This window comes from Neltuma alba, unplaced genomic scaffold (genome assembly GCF_004799145.2).
Source record: "Neltuma alba isolate B1F8T4 unplaced genomic scaffold, ASM479914v2 tig00005467_pilon, whole genome shotgun sequence".
In the NCBI taxonomy this organism is placed as follows: Eukaryota; Viridiplantae; Streptophyta; class Magnoliopsida; order Fabales; family Fabaceae; genus Neltuma; species Neltuma alba.
In genome coordinates, this window is record NW_021634121.1 from 32,996 (window position 1) to 51,565 (window position 18,570).

General features: G+C 33.0%; 2 protein-coding genes across 3 annotated transcripts; one reads left to right on the top strand and one right to left on the bottom strand.

The window, feature by feature from the left end:
- The first annotated feature begins 9,209 nt into the window (after positions 1-9,209).
- On the top strand, positions 9,210-15,037 carry LOC114747811 (nicotinamide adenine dinucleotide transporter 2, mitochondrial-like). 2 transcript variants are annotated; one of them, XM_028936158.1, is made up of 9 exons: positions 9,210-9,670; positions 9,916-9,999; positions 10,446-10,552; positions 11,130-11,178; positions 11,336-11,448; positions 12,346-12,440; positions 14,045-14,133; positions 14,240-14,334; positions 14,448-15,037. In XM_028936158.1, exons 1-9 carry the CDS (start codon positions 9,589-9,591, stop codon positions 14,826-14,828), a joined length of 1,095 nt encoding a protein of 364 aa, XP_028791991.1. In that variant the 5' UTR covers positions 9,210-9,588; the 3' UTR covers positions 14,829-15,037. The 2 variants fall into 2 exon arrangements, with proteins under 2 accessions (XP_028791991.1, XP_028791992.1); XM_028936159.1 differs by having other exon boundaries at positions 11,339-11,448.
- A 976-nt stretch (positions 15,038-16,013) lies between these two features.
- LOC114747809 (uncharacterized) lies at positions 16,014-16,484 on the bottom strand. Its single transcript, XM_028936153.1, has one exon. It carries the CDS (start codon positions 16,482-16,484, stop codon positions 16,014-16,016), a length of 471 nt encoding a protein of 156 aa, XP_028791986.1.
- Between the last annotated feature and the right edge of the window lie 2,086 nt (positions 16,485-18,570).

Here is an 18,570-nt window from a genome sequence, read left to right on the forward strand (position 1 = left end):
CTCTTTCTCCACAAGTTGCGACAAAATCAGCAGCCAGCCTGATTACCATGTCTTGACACCGAGACAATCTCGGCAGACGGATTTGTGTCCAGCAAGGAGAGGACAGCTGACCGCAAATCAACACACTGCCATTCAACCATATCTATTACTCCCTCCGTTTCTTATTATAAGAGACAAATAACCGAAGTACGTTGATCAAAAAAATAGTTAAAACTAGTTAAGAACAATTAATATGTAAAAAGTATAATTTTTTTTTAAAATGCTCTCATTAATAAGGAGAGAGAGCATGAGAGAGAACAATTAAATTATTAAAAGAAAGAGAAGTGGGAGGGAGAGAGAGTGTGAGTTGGAGATAATAAATATGGATAAAATAGGAAATCAACACAAAAAAGTAGAAACAGCTTTTAAGTGTCTCTTATATATAGGAACATGTCATAAGCATCAAATGTCTCTTATAATAAGGAACGGAGGGAGTATTTGGTTTTTTAAGTTTATCTTTATTTTGGTTTTGGTTCTTAAATTTAAATAATAAGTTTTGGTTCCTGAAGAGACAAAATTGTCTATGTTTTTATCAGATTAGAAGGATTATTATTTTAAATGAAAAGAAATTGAAGGATTAAAATCTCTGATTTAAAACCTAATGGACCAAAATCAAAATGAAAACAAATTTAAAGAACCAAAATTCATATTAACCCTAATTTAAATTTAACAGCTTTAAAAACAATCAGTTTCCAAAAAGATTTTAAAGCCATCAAAATGCATATTTTAGTGTCTGTTTGGATACATGGAAAGTATCAGATAAATTGGACCCTTCTGCATTGCATGTGGTATCTAGTTTTATTCTCTTTATATATAAATATATATAATTTTATCTCTAACCATTACAAAAAAAACAGCTGATTAGCGATGCAATTTGCGACAGAAACAAATTCCGTCACTAATTACCGACGAAATTTGTGACAGAAACAAATTTCATCGCTAATTTCTGACGGAATTGTGACGAAAATTTTTTCGCTAATTTTTTCTGCAGATTAGCAACGAAATTTTTGTCTGTCGCTAAATTCCGTTGCTAATTCGTCGAAAAATCTGTCAGTAAATATTTGGTGACAAAATTTTTTCTGTCATAAATTTCTGTCGCTAAATTGTTTATCATAAAAGTTTTTGTCACTAATTTCGTTGGTAATTCTATTTCGTCACAATTCCATCGCTAATTCGTCACTAATTTTAAATTTTGTTATTTTAAATTATAATCTTACAAAAATTATATAATAACAATTAAGAATATAATGATTTAAAAACATTTTTAATTATAAAATAAATTGATATACTTGTGGAGTTGGTGTTAATGAAGATATCGTCATCATTCATGTCATCATTATGTATATACTAAAAATAGAAAGACAATTTTTTAGAAAACTTATTTATATTTTGTTAAAATAAATTCCTCTTGATTATTAATAATAATTAAAAAATACAATGAGAATATTAATAACTTTCTTATACAAACTAATATAAGAAAGAAATAATTTTATCATATGTAAAATATATTAAAATATATAATATATGATAGAAATTCAAAACGATTTAATAAATTTATATGAATGCAAATTGATATTGAAGTGAATTTTAAATTTCAATCATTAAACAATAAAATTTAGTTACGATATAATTAATACCCCGTGATATAGATTGATGTTGGTCTTCAATACGAAAACGAATAGTATATACAAAGAATTTTAAGAAAATAAATTACATAGGATATATATACAAGCAGGAAAATACTGTTTATCATAATCTATTCAAATCATTTAATTTTTTATATAGAATAATTTATTAGATTTTATTATAGTAGTTATTTTTTTAATAATAAGATTTTTTAACTAATTATAAATGATTTTCTTCAAATATATAAAATACATATAGATAATATAATGTAATGTAATATAATACATATATCATTAAGTTGTATATCTTATCAATGTTAATTAAAAAATAAATTTAAAAATTATTTATAAAAAATTATTTATGATTTAAATTCAAAATTAGTGTCGTTAGAAATTAAAATTATGTTAAAAATATTTTTTTTAAAATAAAACATTATAAAAAAAATATTGAAAAATTATTTTTTCATTAAAATAGTTATGATTAAAATTATCATATAGTATATTTTTAGTGTTTAATAATATATATGTATATATAATTGTTTGTGTAAAATAATATTATATATATATATTTAATTTTACATAATAAATCAACAAGTTCATTGCAGTTCAACTAGTAAAGCCACAAGCGCGCACAGAGGAAGTCCTAGGTTCGAGTAATGGAGAAGTCACTTTGAAGAAGGAATTATGTGGTGACAGCACATGTAACACTCAAAGGTGAGGTGGTAGCGACACGTGAAGGTAGTCCCTAGTAATAACATGGCAATTGGTAGAGGTACCACGTGGCAATTGGTAGAGGTGCCACGTGGCATTTTATTAGTAAACAAATTCCGTCGCTAATCTGTTTCCATTGCTGATCCGTCACTAAATAAAAAATTCCGTCGCTAAAAGCATGTTTTTTTTAAGTGAACTTAGCCCCTTTTTTTATAGGAAAATAAAACATGCATTTAAGTTTCATATGAGTATCACTTGAGCCAAAAGCTTTTGTCTAGTTTTAACCTTTCAGGTGTCCATAATATTAGTAATTTTATTTACATATTGTAGCAATACATATATATATACACACATAATGTAACTTTTTTTTTTTTGCCAACACAGTTTAATATAACGTAAAAGGTATCAAAATTCTGTATCAATATACAAGAGAAAACATGTCTGGTTATATTACTTGAAGAATTACAATTATATATTAAAAGAAACTAATTAATATTGATCGTTTTATTCGGTTTTGTAATCAAATCATGCTAAATTAATCAATTAATCGGTATACACCCTACTTGCAGTATTGTAATGATGCAGTAAATATATATAACTATTTTTTTATAATCCTTAAGTGCATAGTTTGCAAGATGCAAATAATGAGAGTGTTAATATTATTTTGAGTGAAGTATATTGACTTTCCTTCTAATTAATTTAAATTACAGACATCTTTCTCTTATTTAGTAAACAAAGATTTATTCGAATACAGTTTTGAATTAAAAACATATTTTAAAATTTTTTTTGAAATATTGTCTAAAAATATATTAGTGGTTTGGATTAAAACATGTTTTTGAAATTAAAAAAAAAGTATGTGTAATTAAAGCAAAATAAAAATATGGCTAGAGTACCTCACTCTATGATTAAATATGTATAATTATGATTGACTCTTGTACTACCTTAAATTTCTATTCTATTTAAGCCCATCTTCTCAAATTTATTTTTGTTGTAAGACTACGTATTTGATTACATTATTAACAGAGATAAATTAAGTAAAATAAATCACATGATACTCTTGCCCCAACTAGTATTTACAATTCCCCTAAAGAAAGCAGTGATGGCAAAATTAAGACACTGGACCACAAAAAAGCAATACATGAAAAGCATATTTAAAAAAAAAAAACTTAGAATGCAAACCTTGCGTCCACTCCCATTGAAAAAAAGAAAGAAAAAAATCACAAAAAAACCCATCAAAATAAAAAAAAATTATAAATAAAAACTCATAACAACGTTAGTATAAGTTTTGACAATAATTTTGTAAACAAATCCCTATGTGTAATTTTTTTATTTCGACAATTTTTTTCTTATGATTTTTCCTAAAAGAAAGTCGCGGTTTCAATTTTATCAGCAAAGTCATGCTCTAATTCAAAAAAATCCAAACCATGTTTATGGTATGATACAATAATAGTGTTTGAAGTTAACATGTTATGTTTCTAGGACAGCTACAAAGGTCACATCCAAAATGCAGCACTCATGCCCACTAGCCTCTAATTAGTAATTACACTGTTTTTCTCTTCCCAACTGCCTCATTTAATCCCAATTATCATAGGGTTGAATGCTTATCACCCCTCCATGTGCCCCACACACTGCATATTAAATGTCCTTTTATTCTCATCTTCAATTTGTAGCGTCACTGCAGCCACGCATTAACAAGTCATTTATGATTGTGGACAATGACATTTTCAAAATTAGCTAACTTCATTAATCAACATTTAGGAATCCATTTTGTTCAAATTCAAATTTGTCGTTATTTACCAGCAGTCAAATTGAATTTGAGTGTATACGAATTAGGGTTGAGCAATGGACAGGGTGAGCTAACCTTCGCGCACTCATGAGTATGGGCTAATCCATAACCCTGTAGTAGCCCATTTAGCCCATATTAAATGGGCTACGGGGCAGCCCATTTGGGCTAACTGGGTTACGAGGTAACCCATTTATTTTTTTAAGTATAGCTATTTTGTATATGTAACCTTATGAAGTTATCAATAAATTTTGCATGCCAAATAACAAATCAAATATGAAATAACATCAACCATATTCAATTACACAACCTCACTTAGATTCGCAAACAATCAAAGTCTCATAAAATCATAAAAGTAGTCACCAATCATAAAGTCTCATAAACTTTAAAAATTCCAACTTTCACCTAAAAGATAAAATAAAAACTTAGACAAGTATAAAGGTTTGATAAAAGATGGATGAGAAACAATACCATCAATTAAATGAAGAATAAAAATATTTTTAAAATATTAAAATTTAAACGGGCGGGTATGAGTAGTCCAATACTTTGCCCCTAGCCCAACCCGTTTAATGGGCTACCCCATCCATTTAAGCCCACCCGTTTATAATATCTTATTTGGGCTAACTGGGCAGGCTTAAATGGGCAACAAGTTCATGGGCCATAGGCGAGCTAGCAGGTAATGAGTTTGTTACTCACCCCTAATACGAATCAAATTTGACCTCAATTTGATGTTTGCTCTAATTTAGTATGAATTTTACTATTCATTTTAGCCTTATGCTATTCAAAGTAATAGAGAAAAATCAAGCCATTGAGTTGATTGGATATTCTTAAGTATGACTTTAAGAATTTAGCTATAGTTATATCAGAAATAAAACGCATTTGTTCGAAATCACAACCATAATATTTAAAAAAAAAAAAGGTTAAGATGGTAAAGATCAAAGAAAACCACCATCACACTGGATATAATAGTAATATTTGAAGTGAATGTTAGGGGTACTAATAGAATTGTAGAAGTCCAACCAAGATGATAATTGCATTGTCATTATTAACTGTGAATTTTTTTAATCCAACTACACAACTAACTTTAAAACCACACATACGGGGAAAAAAATTTAAATAAGATTTTTCTGTCTAATTCTTAACCATTTGTCCCAACCCAAATTATTCTACTCCCCCATCTTAAAAATAACACTCATTTTGTAATACAATATACACTATAAAATAGGTCTTACATTTAAGACCGGAGGGAATATTTCTTTTGGAATCAATCAACTTCTTAACTTGTGGTCACGTCCACATTGAATTCAATGTGAATGGATTGGTTCTTAAATGGGCCTTCCATGAGCCCTTGTATTTTTTGCCCTTCCATGGGCCCTTCGTGAGAGTCCAGTTTTTAAGGGCCAGGTTATATTGCGCACACATTATGCGATGTAGAGCCCATCTAGTACGACCAATGATTTAATATTCACAAAGTTATTTTAAATCTGCTTCATGAAAGGAATGAAGATATAATTAACTTAAAAATAATAGTGGGTACAAACTATAATATGTGTCCATGAATTTAAAAGGTGACAACCATTTATTAATTATAATGTAGATATAATAAATAAATACTTGACCTCTATTATAAAATATATAAAAATAATAAAAAATAGGGTGAATGGGCAAATTTAACTATTGTAATGTCAAAAAGGAGCATTAGACATCATAATAAAATGTTGGCTGCAAAAATACCTATGAACATTTTAAAACAAACCAAAATGTTATTACTGTTAACCCTTGTAAATGGCCGTTACTTCTTTTTTTTTTTTTTTAATGGGTCTCACTCAATGTCTAGTGTTAAATGCTTGAATCTCATTTTATCTGTCGCATGACTCAACTCTAATTTCCTCTCATCTTTTCTTTGTTCTTCCCCTCCTAACACATGTCCCACATTCTATGCCTATTCCCTTTCTCTTTTTCAATAAGAAAGGAAAAGCTCATCTAACCTTCTCTCTCTCTCTATAACCCTTCTCTCTCCTCTCTAATTTAAGCATGTGGTTGTGAAGGCCTTGATTGGTTTACTGTCTTTTTGGATCTCTCTCTCTCTCTCTCTCCCCCGCCTCTCTTTAATTCCTTCTTCGTCGTCCCTATGATCCTTCTCTTGGCAGCCGCTCTGTACTAACTTCATATAGATGCCATGCGTAGTAGCTTTCATCCTCCTCCTTCTCTTCTTCTTCTTTTCACCGTTTCTGTCATTCTTTCAAGCTCCTAGCTGGTATGGGCATTGCCATTGAAAGAAAAATGGGAGAATGAGAGAGGAAGGGGAAGTGGATATTGAGTAATTAGGAGAGAGAATATAAATTATTAAAAATATTATTAAAATAATAAATATTATATGGTGACTGGATTGAAACATGAAAGAAGAGTTTGAGTTGCCATCTTTCTATTAGGCTGAGTAAAAGTAACAACAATATGGGGCCCACCATTTAAAAGTGACGGCAGTAAATTTATGGCAGTTTTGTTTTGTTTTAAAAAGTTTGTAGGTATCTTTACGCTTAACATTTTATTACGGTGTTTAGTGTTCTTTTTTTATATTACAATAGGTAAATTTGTTCATTTACTTTAAAAATTATTCATACAAAACTGAAGTTATGTTGACCATAATTAAAAAGGAGTCACATCGATTGAAAATGAGTTACATCCACTTAATTACTCGCGTTTTTAGATACTTTTAGGCAATAAATTTTATAATGAGAAATTTTTTAGGTATTTTTTTTTTCCTAGTTTGTAAGCCACCTTCTATTTCACACTCATATCTTCAACATATCTTTGAAACAAACATCAATCATATACGATAGTGAAAAGTTTACAAAGAAAAACCTATATCCAATCACAGTTTCCCCACATTGTTAGTTGGAGGAGGAGTTTGAAAATCCTTAAAAACATTTAAAAAAGTATTTTAACACAAGTCAAGATAAAACTTTTTTTTACATATTTATCGTAAACACAATAAAGTTTCTTCCAAAAAGTTAAGACAAACACCTTCCAACTCAGTAATGGCTCTTTTTTTGGTCCTTGGACCGTTTTGAATTGGATTTAAACCATTGTTGGTCAAAAATCGTCATTGGGCCCTGAACAGAAACATAAAAAATTGATGCCCAGAAAAAGAAAATGGATTTTAAAAAAATGGCAAATACCTCTATAAAAACTTTAAAAATTGGTTGAAAAGCCACTTATTCAAATATATGTTTTACACTTTTACCTGCCCCGATCTACTTCTACTAGGACCCAAAAAAAAAAAAAGAAAAAAAAACCTTCATTGCGGTGCATGTGCGTTTCAAAAAACTCGTATTACGGTTCAATTAATATTCATCAGCTTGACAAGTTACAAAATTTATACCATGATCATGTTAATTTGAGTATATTAAAAAAATTAGTTAACTTAATTATTTGTCACAAATGTGTGCTGATCTTTCTAAATTATCTTATTTAATTATATGCATTGAAATATTTTTTATAACATCTTATAATCAATAAGAACATTTAAAAAAATAAGAGACAAACTAAATTAAGATATTATATTTAAAACCAATATAATCTTTTAACTAGCTTTATATTGAAAACTAGTAGTAGTAGTAGTTATTAGCGTAATACGTTGAGTTTTTATTAGTCATATGGTGTTATATTGATTGTTGAATTGTTAGTTAGTTACTTTTAGGAATTTTATCAGTCTAGGTCTAGGACACATGTCACTACTTCCAATCCCTAAAATGAGGTTCACTTCGTAATTCAGTTTTTTTTTTTTAAGATCTTATATTAAACATCAGAGTTACTAATACATATCAACTTGTTCACTTAAATTGAAATCTTTATTTTTATCTAATTATTTTTAATATTATTTTTATTTGATTATTATGCTAGTTCACTACCAATCAGTAATATTTTTGATACTTAATATAAGAGTTAGTTTACCATTTAATTTAGAATTAAATATAAAACTTCAATATATTTTATATCTTATATTTATCTTTTTTTTAGGATAGTCATTATTATTTTTTAATTAGGGTATAATTCACCCGGTATCTGGCACCCGTAGGTAACTGACAGGTGAGGGCTCGAAACCGAGACCAGGTATGCGGGTGCGCACCTTGGCAACCCTTTATGGCTTTATTTAACCATCTGACCAAGCGAGTTTTCTCGGATAGTCATTATAATGTGTGTTTGGAATGTCGTTTGCAACTCCAAATGTATATAGGATAGTGTATAACCAGCATTGGTGGCTTATTTTCATAATGATACTTGTTTGAATTAGCTTTTTCTCAAATGAGCTTTTGGAGAAAAATTCAATTACAAACAAAACTTAAAATTTGAGCCTTTTTAGTTGGTAGCAAGGACAGAGAAAACAATAAAAATGAAAAGAAAGATAATAGTATTTAAGTGGATTCTATCTTGATCCAATAATTTAATAGTTTTTCTAAAAAAGTTACCTAATAAAATTTAATTATTTTTTTTGAATTTATAAAATTGTATACGTAAGTATACACTACTTTTACTCTTTAACATAAGGCCCCAATAAATTAATTTAAAAAAATTGAGGAAGCTAAATAAATTATTACATGAATATCACATAATATAAAACATTACTATTTAATAAAGTTTATATCTTTTTTAATTATTTTACATTTAACTTATTTTTTATTAACCATCTAAATGAGTTTTATTTTTTTAACTGATTTTTTATAAATACTAATTTAAACACAAATCACATTATACTAATTGATTTTTTTTTCTAATTTAAATTTGTTGGGAAAAAAATTGTTAAAGCGATTGAAATAGGAAAACCGAGAACTGCCGCCTTTCCGGTTGACCATCTGGTCCCACTTTTAAAACTCGCCGGCAACATTAACCGCCTCGCCTCATTTCTCCAAAGTCTAAACCCTGAATCCACGGTTATGCTTACCAAGAATGTAATGATCTGTTTCACGAAGAAAGGTCCACGAATTTGGCAGCAACGTCTGCTTTAACATTGAGAGAGCATGACCAACAGTCAAGTCCGCACCTTTAGCATCAGGTACTCTGGGAAAGAATGAAAACAAATACCCTGAAGAATAGAGAGAAAGAGAACGCAAACATTCTGTCAAATTACATCGTCTTTCGTCTCTTAGATTTCCTATGAATTTCTTAGGCTTTTTCCCAGTCCAAGCCGTTTTGTTCGCGCCCACATCGTTCTTAGACCGATTCATCGCTTCAATAAACCCTTCGGAGAAGTTAACAGCAAATTGAATAGCCCGTCTTCTGGGATGTTCGACACCCCAATAGTTGCAGGGTTCGTATAAAAGTAGCCCATTCTGAAGATCTGCCATGAGAACTCGATTTCGTTTTGAGATATTATCAAGGCATTTACTTCGGTTTGTTAGGAAAATTTTGCATTGATTTGTTTTCTTTAATATGAGTAGTAATGGTAAATCTCATGGTGGTAAGCAAAGCGCCAGAGATGTCATCTGCAACGCGGGTGCTGGAGCTGCTGCTGGTAAGTTACTCTGCTTCTGATCCTTGCTCAATTTTGAGCTCAGTTTTATTGCTTTTATGTTGTTTTCTTCATTTTTCATTCCAATCGCTGAAAGCTACTTTTCTGTTATTTCACTCGAAGTCTATCCTATCATTTACTTATTTAAATAGTGACTTGTAAGTTTTTGAGGCACAGATTTGTATTGCTTCTTGTTCGAGTGTTAGTGTTAAATTTATTACTAGAGGACTGACTTGATCGCATTGCAGGGGCTATAGCGGCTACATTTGTTTGTCCACTGGATGTAATCAAGACGAGACTACAAGTTCATGGCGTTCCTCCTGGGCACAAAGGCATGCTAAAATTCCTTTTCTTTAAGTTGGTTCACTTAATTTAATTCTCAATCGCTCAAGGACAATAGTTTGCGTTAACTTGTTAAATATTAATAAGATAGAGAAGTAATATTGGTTGAGATTTGAAAATCTGGGACTTTGATGTATGCGATAAACATGTGTTTCTTGTCCAATTGCTCAAAGACAATAGTTCCGCGTTAACTTGTTAAATATTAACAAGATAGAGAAGTAATCTTGGTTTTGAAAATCTGGGACTTCGATATATATGATAAACATGTGTTTCTTGTCTTTCAAAAAAGGCTGGGGTTGTACGTTCTGCAGTTGGTGCTGGATCATTTTATTCTATGAGAATTGTCGTAGATATAAGTTGGAAGTACTGTTCAAATATGCATTAATAAATCATTTGTTATTGGATTTTCCTCAAGCTGAGGTGTGCTATTTCCTAGGTAGTTTTATTGTCACAAGCTTGCGGAATATAATCAGGACTGAAGGTTTCAGGGGAATTTACCGTGGCCTTTCCCCAACAATAATAGCATTACTTCCAAACTGGGCGGTGCATTTCTCCTCCTGTTGCTCTCTAACTACGTCTTTATTATTTATTTATTTTTTTGGATAGTAACTACATCTTTATTCTTCGCATGAATATTTATAAATAATTATCATAACAAAAAAATGCAAGATCTGTGACTTAGGACTTAGGGTGTACTTGTTAGTCTTTTGTCCTTCCCCTCTTTAACATACTTCAATGTTAACAATCGATTTCAACCCACCTGCTTACAACTATGCATCTGCTTTTTTAATAGAGTTTTTGGTATCCTTCCTAATCTTAAAGCTCCCCCCCTCTCCATATGCTCCTTATTTTAACAAAGCGCCATATTGAGTTTTCTCCATGCGACTGTTGGGTCTGGAGGAATAAACATTTTTGCACATCTGTCTTGGAGAAATTTGTCACTTGAAAATTAACTGCTGCTACCAGCATCATGATGAGTTTTCAGAAGTATGTGGTTGAGGGATGAATATTCATTATATTAGACTATGAAGTGTCTTCCCTATAGCATCCCGTTATGTGTTTGTTATAGTTGCTCTTCATATTTCTCGAAATGTAGAAGTTAAACTGTTTTTATTTGTAGGTTTACTTCACAGTTTATGGTCAACTGAAAGGCCTTTTCCTTTCACAAGGTAAATATTATGCAAATGTTGAGCACTACACACAGGCATTGTGTCTTCATTTGAATTTCTTAAATGCTGACTACTAAATTATGTGATTTATTTCAATCAAGCTTTCTTTTCCAGTTTGGTTTTATTTTTATAACATTCTTCATTGGTAGTACTGCAGCAGATAGTTGCCGCCAATTATCAAGTGTTGAAAATATGGTAGCTGCTGCCGGTGCTGGGGCAGCAACAGCAATTTCAACAAATCCATTGTGGGTTGTTAAGACCAGACTTCAAGTAAGTATATGCTTCTCATGCCTGTAAATGTAATTGCAGTTAAAATATATAAAAAGAAGCCTATGATTTTGAGCTCACAATCACTGCTTCTCAATCTTTCATGCACATGTCCCCTATATCTTATTTCTTTGAATTTAATTTTAAGCTCCTTGGCTGCACCTGTAGTATTTTCTTTCCCAACTAAATGGTTAGGCTTGAAAATCTGTTTATGCTCTAATTTCTAGCTGTTTAATGGTTTAATATTTTGGAGTTAAATTATGTATCTACCCTTTGCCTGTAAGTCTTTCAGTTTCAATGAAATTGTTTATCATAAATTCTTATTCTTTTAAATCTATATATTCATTGCTACATGCTAGGATTGCCATATCTTCAGTAACAGCCAAGTTTTATCATGATTCTTTTTAATTCCAAAGATAGTTTGGTTTAGCAGTAACCCTTCTTCTTATATATTAAGATAATGAAGGAAAAGTGGGTTGTAAAAGCACGATGCAAAGCCTTGAAAATTATCCTCATATGAGAAATCATTGGTGATTAAAATCATTCCTGCAAAACCTTCATCTAGCCAAGAAATTAGAAATTCTACTGAGGGAAGTAGATGAAAATATCAAAGTAGTGTAGTTCAAGATTGCTTTTGGCCAATTCCTCGATTTTCCCTTTTCTTCATTTTGCTTATATGTACATTGGGTCGTTTTTTCCCCTTGGAAAAACAAAAAAAAATAAAATAAAATCTAAGCCATTACTTCAGGATGGACTTTGGAAACAGAATCTTCATATGCGTCGTGCAATCAATGGCTTAGCTTTCTTACTCCTTTTTACCTAACATCATTTTGAAAATGGTTTTTTTTATTGCTATTTTGGGCATTGATTGATTCTTTTTTTCCCCCAAAAACACATCAGACGCAAGGAATGAGGTCTGACGTTGTTCCGTACAAAAGCATTCTTTCTGCTTTGACGAGGATAATGCACGAGGAAGGCATACGAGGGCTGTATAGGTAAGTTTTTCAGTTGTAGTTGTCTTCTTGTCTTTTTTCTTGGTTAAATTAGAGGGGCTGGCACTAATGGCCCGTTACACAAGTGGGACAATCCTACAACCTCCAACTTGTAATATTTACTATTTAGCTTGATGAAGTAATGTTTGCTTATATTACATTCTTTTCCTTTAAAAAAATGTAATGAATCTTATTTTGATTAGCTAAACATAATGAATACTATTTTTATTAACCGCATGCTTATGAAGATCTGATCAATTGTACTATCTAATAAAAAATAAATGTCTGGGGATCTTCTAGAGCCTTTGGCTGCTAAGTATCCTCGTTTGGTACATCTGTTCATGGGGAAAGAAGACAGTAAATTAAGTGTTATTTAAAATTAGATAAATGTGTAAAAAATTAACAGTGAAGCATAAACTATGCATGTTTGCTGATAATTTTTCGTTGTTGTGCACATTATCTCTTTGATCTGTCTCCCGCATACCAATCTAAGTTCATAGATGTATACAGACTGCCCTGCTCATGGTATACTGGAGAGTGAATTGATGGAGTTTCTATATTGTCACTTTCCTCTCAATTTGGTCCTCCAATTGTAAAGCCTCACAACTTAGTCTCCCAAAAAGTTTTCTCCCAATCAAAATGACCCTTCCATCGAGCAAACTTTAAAGACTTGCTGATGTGGCACTAATGGGAGCGTAAGATGATGTTAACTAATGAACCGAGCTTGCTTGGTGGCATGTCCCTCAAAAAGACACCGTTAGGCAAATTTTATAAAGCTAAGACGCCGTCAGTGTGATGCCACTTTTGGGAAATGCCACTCAGCAAGTGTCGATGGCCATATAGGTTTCTGTTAATGCTACATCAGCAAGTCTGTTAAATGAACACGAGCTTTGTCTATTAGATGGCCCATTTTGATCGGGTAAAAAGCCTTTGGACGACTGTCAGTAACTTGTCCTGACTTGGTCGGATGTCAAAATAAACTCTGCACTGATATTGAAACCAAAAGCACCCTATGGACAGAAAATATCTACAACAAGACTCCCCAAAACTCAGATATCATAGCTCATAGTATTACTGCTACAGATAAACATAGTATTATCGCTACAGATAAAAGACTTGATAGCACAAAAGCTACAAGCATGGCGCACGCACACAGAAATTTTCTCAACACAATAACATAAAGAGAAAGGCAGTTACTTCCTCTCCCTTCTGGACCGTTCACTAAAACGTTCTTCCCCATCAATCCATGTGACCCCTTTAAATTCTCCATTTCCTGCACGACAAGTGTCCTCCTTGTCTATTCTTCCAACTACTCTTTTGGACCTCTGGTGCCCATGCTATTTATTGATTCATTAATGTCAACCCCTTTTATGTCTAATAGCCATGTGCTATTGATATTAGGTGGGGATTTCAGTTGAGCTTGAGAATGAATCCTATTGAGATGCTTTGCTTTTGGAGGACCAGAAATTTAGAGAGTAACTTTTGAAGGATGAAATCGTTCATTTACCCTAGAGTAAACACAATTCAAGCAAAATAAAGTAAAATACGCTAGATGAGCTGGGCCTACCTCTTTCTGGAGTCAGTGATAGTTTGTTCTTGTGAAACAGTGGCATAGTGCCTTCCTTGGCTGGTGTAAGTCATGTTGCTATTCAATTCCCAGCATATGAAAAGATCAAGTCATACATGGCGGAAAAGGGTAATTTCGATGACACAGATTTATCTACATATTCCTCTAAACTTGGAGCAAATGAATCTCTCTTTCTGAAGCATAGCTGATTAAGTGAAAATTTCAAATACTTCAGATGATACAACTGTTGACAAACTGGGCCCCGGAAAGGTTGCCATTGCATCCTCAATTGCAAAAGTAATTGCCTCTGTAATGACTTATCCACATGAGGTATGCTAAGCCTGGCTAAATTGATATGCAAAACAATTGTTGGATCTCCATCTGCAGTAGCTCTGTAGTTTTAAAGTTTTTATTTTTTTTCCCTCTTAATGTCAATTTCCCAGGTGATTCGTGCGAGGCTGCAGGAGCAAGGCCAGGCCAAAAGTGCCGGGGTCCAGTATGCTGGGCTTGTTGATTGTTCTAGGAAGGTGTTCCATACTGAAGGCCTTCCCGGCTTCTATCGGGGTTGTGCGACAAATTTACTAAGAACAACTCCATCAGCTGTAATTACATTCACCAGCTTTGAGATGATACAGAGGTTTCTGCAACGTGTTGTACCTCAGGACATGGGATACTCACAAGGGTCTCGTAAACCAGATGACCTTAGCAAGCCGCAGCCAAACAACAGTGACAAAAAATTCGAAGACAACACAGGGTGGAGGCAATCACCGTCTGAGTCTAATAAGACAGCTTTAAATAAAGAGCAGCTATCTAGACACGGATAGGGGAGTTATGTTATTTTCTGTAGTCTCCTTTTCGTTTTTATTTTATTCATTTTTTTATTTATAATAAGTTGGGGTCACCCCTGAAATTTCTTCTCTGGGATGCAAATGCTTGATTCAACATGAGTGTGCAGGGTGTTGACCCAAAAACAGGGTGTTGAATAAAATAAGGCCATTCTGAAACGCAAAATGGATGGGGTTGGATTTCTTTCTTCTATTCTTAAACCTGATTTTGCTTTGCGCTAGTGAACGTCACAGAAAAGAAGAAAATTCATCTCACAAACTCAGAACTTCAGGAATCTTCAAATTTAGAAGATCCCTGTTTAATATTACATATGTCATTGGAAAAATTGCAAAACAAGACCGTCAAAATAGGAAAATTGCAAATCAGGACCTGTTACAATAATAGTATGGGTTTTGACAACAATGTTTATGACTTGGTCTTTGCATGCAATTTTTTAATTTTAATGGTCTTTTTTTTTTGTGATTTTCCCTATATCATTTCCTACAATAGAAAAAGTTTTTATTCTTGCCAAAATTTATAAGAGGCTTGATGAGTTGTGAAGAAAATAGGCTGAAGCATCTTGACTTCTAAATTTGTTTTCCATCAACTCCCATGTCACAAAATATTCTTAGTGCAATTTGTGCATGAGAAGTAGAAAGATTTAACCTCAATTATACAAGTCAAACTTCCATGATGGCACCTGGCATGTTGCTTGTTATGGAAGTCATCTCCAACCTTTGGCCAAAAAATGAAGCCTAAAAACAAGCAGTTATGACAAATAACAACAGTCACAAGAAGAAAAAGTTGAACTTCTCATTCTTGGTAATGAATACAATAAGAATTTTAATTTAATTTTTTTCAAAATTTATTTTAAAATATAATATCTTATTATTAAATCAATTCTTGTACTGTCAAGGGATATTTAAAGAAGAAATAGATCAATTTCTAAATAAAAACAAAGAAATTAAGTACAGATGTGGACCTTTTTATTTAAGCAATGAAATATTCCGATGGAGAATATGTTACATACATATCATCTTCATAACAAAAAAGTTAATAATTGATAAAGCGAGAACAAGCTGATTACTCGTGATTTTGTGAATACTGAAATTAATCTTCACTGTATCGTAATTCGTAAACATGATCCAGTGACCCACATAAGTGTTTACAGATCCGTCAAATTTTTATTGCTCGAAGACAGTATCAAGCCCAGGGCGCCAACCTCTCTTCAGCAACAACCGGATTCGAAAGCCCCTCCAAACTGATTTGGGTGACCCGGGTCCATTGCTCCATATAACCGGGCCGCCAAGACCAACCACCGTCCCCACGGAGTCTGACACTCTGATCGGAATATCCTCCCTGGTTTCTTCTTTTGGCGGCGAGGACACGAAGAGTTCCTTCAAAGAGTGCCGCCGCATCAGTTCCTTGCGTTTCTCCTTCTTCTTTACCTCCGACACACCAAACAGAAGATTCTTCTCAATCGGTGAATTTCGCCGCCTTGGTGACTGGCGGCCTGTGTTGCGGTTTAGCAGCATCCGCAGAGTGGTTTTCCGCCGGCGGAATTGAACCATCGGGCTTGTCCTGGGGCTTCGTGTCGGGCTCCGAGTCATGCCACACTGCGTCGCTAGAAGCTTGAATTTCTGAAGCGTCGCCATTTCCAGGTGAGTCTTCTCTCACTCTCACACACTCTCTCTCTCTCTGAGTGCGAGTCTGAGTACGTGGCTTGAATGTTTAAAGGCTCTCTTAAACGTACTTGTTTGAGTTTCAGTGACTTTGAATTTGAATTGAGTGATGATTGTAAAGGGAACAAGGGGAATTATGAGTTCAAGGTTGGGAGGCAGAGCGTGATCGGTTTTGGAAATGGTTTGCTTTGATCTTTTTCCTTTTCATCCCATGACACAATTGATGGATTGCTTCTCTTTCTTTCTTTACAATTTCAAACAGAGGACAGATATTCAATCATCAATGGTTTGTCCAAAGATCTCAGAAAAGGACTTTATGACTTTTTCCGAATGCGAAACAGAAAATCGAAAAAAGTCTCACACTCCCTCGCAGCTATTCGTTCTCCATCTTACTCCTTGAATATAAAAGAAATCCATCAGTAATAAGTTTTCATTGTGAAGTCAAAATGAAAAAAAATTAAATAAAACATTGGTTAACTGTCAATGTCATCGGGGAAAAAAAAACAGCTGTCTTTTTATTCTTCTTGCCAAAATCTAATGCCACAGGACATTTTTACCGAATCTGGCCATTTATATGAAGAAAACCAAACTATAACAAATTCCATGTATATGGATCAAGGCAGCTCATTCCCATAATTTGTCGCCCCATGTTAAATCAGATTAGACCAAAGTGTAATTTTTAAATATTCTATTAATTAATAAAATTTTAATAAAGTCATGGGAAGGAGAGCAGAAAACAGAGAACTACAGAAAGAGATATTGATGATATGAGGTTAATTGGTCAAGAGAATAAGGATCCACAGTTGCTCAGGCACATGTAGGTTTCATGCGGTAAGAGCTCGTTTAGAATCACATTCACGAATAAACACGTACAAGTGGAGATAAATTTCAACTAACCCGTTTGGTAGCATGGAAATGGGCATATTCAAGAATAAATTTCGTATTCCGTATAAAAAGTTATTTATAAATCATTCAAACGGGCTCTAATTTGGATTGCGTTTGTTTGATCTCCATGCCTTGTCTGAGGCACAGCATGATTATGAAGAACCCTCGTTTTCAGAAACAGTGCACGTTAGTGATATGCATTTCAACTAAAAAAGATGAACTTTTTTTTTTTAAAAACTAACCCGTCTGGTAGCATGGAATTGGGCATATGGAAATGAAAATGGAATTCAAATCCATGCTTTAAGCATGTTGGGAACTGGGCAGTGTGAGGGAACTTTACTGTAGTAAGCAGTGACAAAGCCTCCATTTCCAAGTTTTATGGCATAGTCAAAACAGGGGGGAAGGACGAGATCTGTTTTCTGAATGGTTTTCTGTGTCCTTTTTCTTGTTCACCAGGACACAATTGATGGGCTGATTCTCTTTCTTTCTTTGAATTCAATCATCATTTTTAAAAGACTTTATGGCTTTTTTCCATTTGTAAGACTGAAAAACAAAAAAGCCTCGGATCTTTCGTTTTCTGTGTAACTGCTTGAATATCCTTAAATGATGATGTAAAAACAAACCAGCAGCTATAAAAAAGACAGGAAAAATCGTTGCGGACCATAATCAACTTTTACTGACTATTGCATGCGAAAAACCAGCTCTTATAGTTTGCAAACTCTGCTTTTTATGTTTTTCCTTTTATATTTACATCCCCGTACCATGTCATCACTATTATGTGGTGTAAAAGATAAGCCATTATCTAATTACTGACGCTACATGTTAACCCACTGTGCCACTTAGCAGTGACGTCTTTTGTTGAAGGAAGTGACTATATATTTTTCAACAACATAGCCTCTTCGTTGTCCGGTGAAGGAGGAGACGGGTGATGTTCCATACCACTATGGAAAGTCCCCGTTACCCCATGATTAGTCACTTCTTCTGGACAACTGAGTTCCTCCTTCCCCCTCTCAGTTCTTGTTAGTATCTCCAGAACCTCATCCATAGGAGGTCTCAATTCCTTGTCTGCAACAATATTGAAATGATGAGAATTTGAAATAAGAACACCAGAGAAGGAAGACACTTTGAATTTGACATAGCAGTGATTGATGATAAACAGAATCTTTAAAACGCT

Coding starts and splice junctions, on each gene's coding strand:
- LOC114747811 (XM_028936158.1), top strand. CDS start 9,589: ATGAGTAGTAATGGTAAATCTCATGGTGGTAAGCAAAGCGCCAGAGAT. Junction 9,671..9,915: donor GGGTGCTGGAGCTGCTGCTG/GTAAGTTACTCT, acceptor ATCGCATTGCAG/GGGCTATAGCGGCTACATTT. Junction 11,179..11,335: donor AGGCCTTTTCCTTTCACAAG/GTAAATATTATG, acceptor GTAGTACTGCAG/CAGATAGTTGCCGCCAATTA.
- LOC114747809 (XM_028936153.1), bottom strand. CDS start 16,484: ATGGCGACGCTTCAGAAATTCAAGCTTCTAGCGACGCAGTGTGGCATG.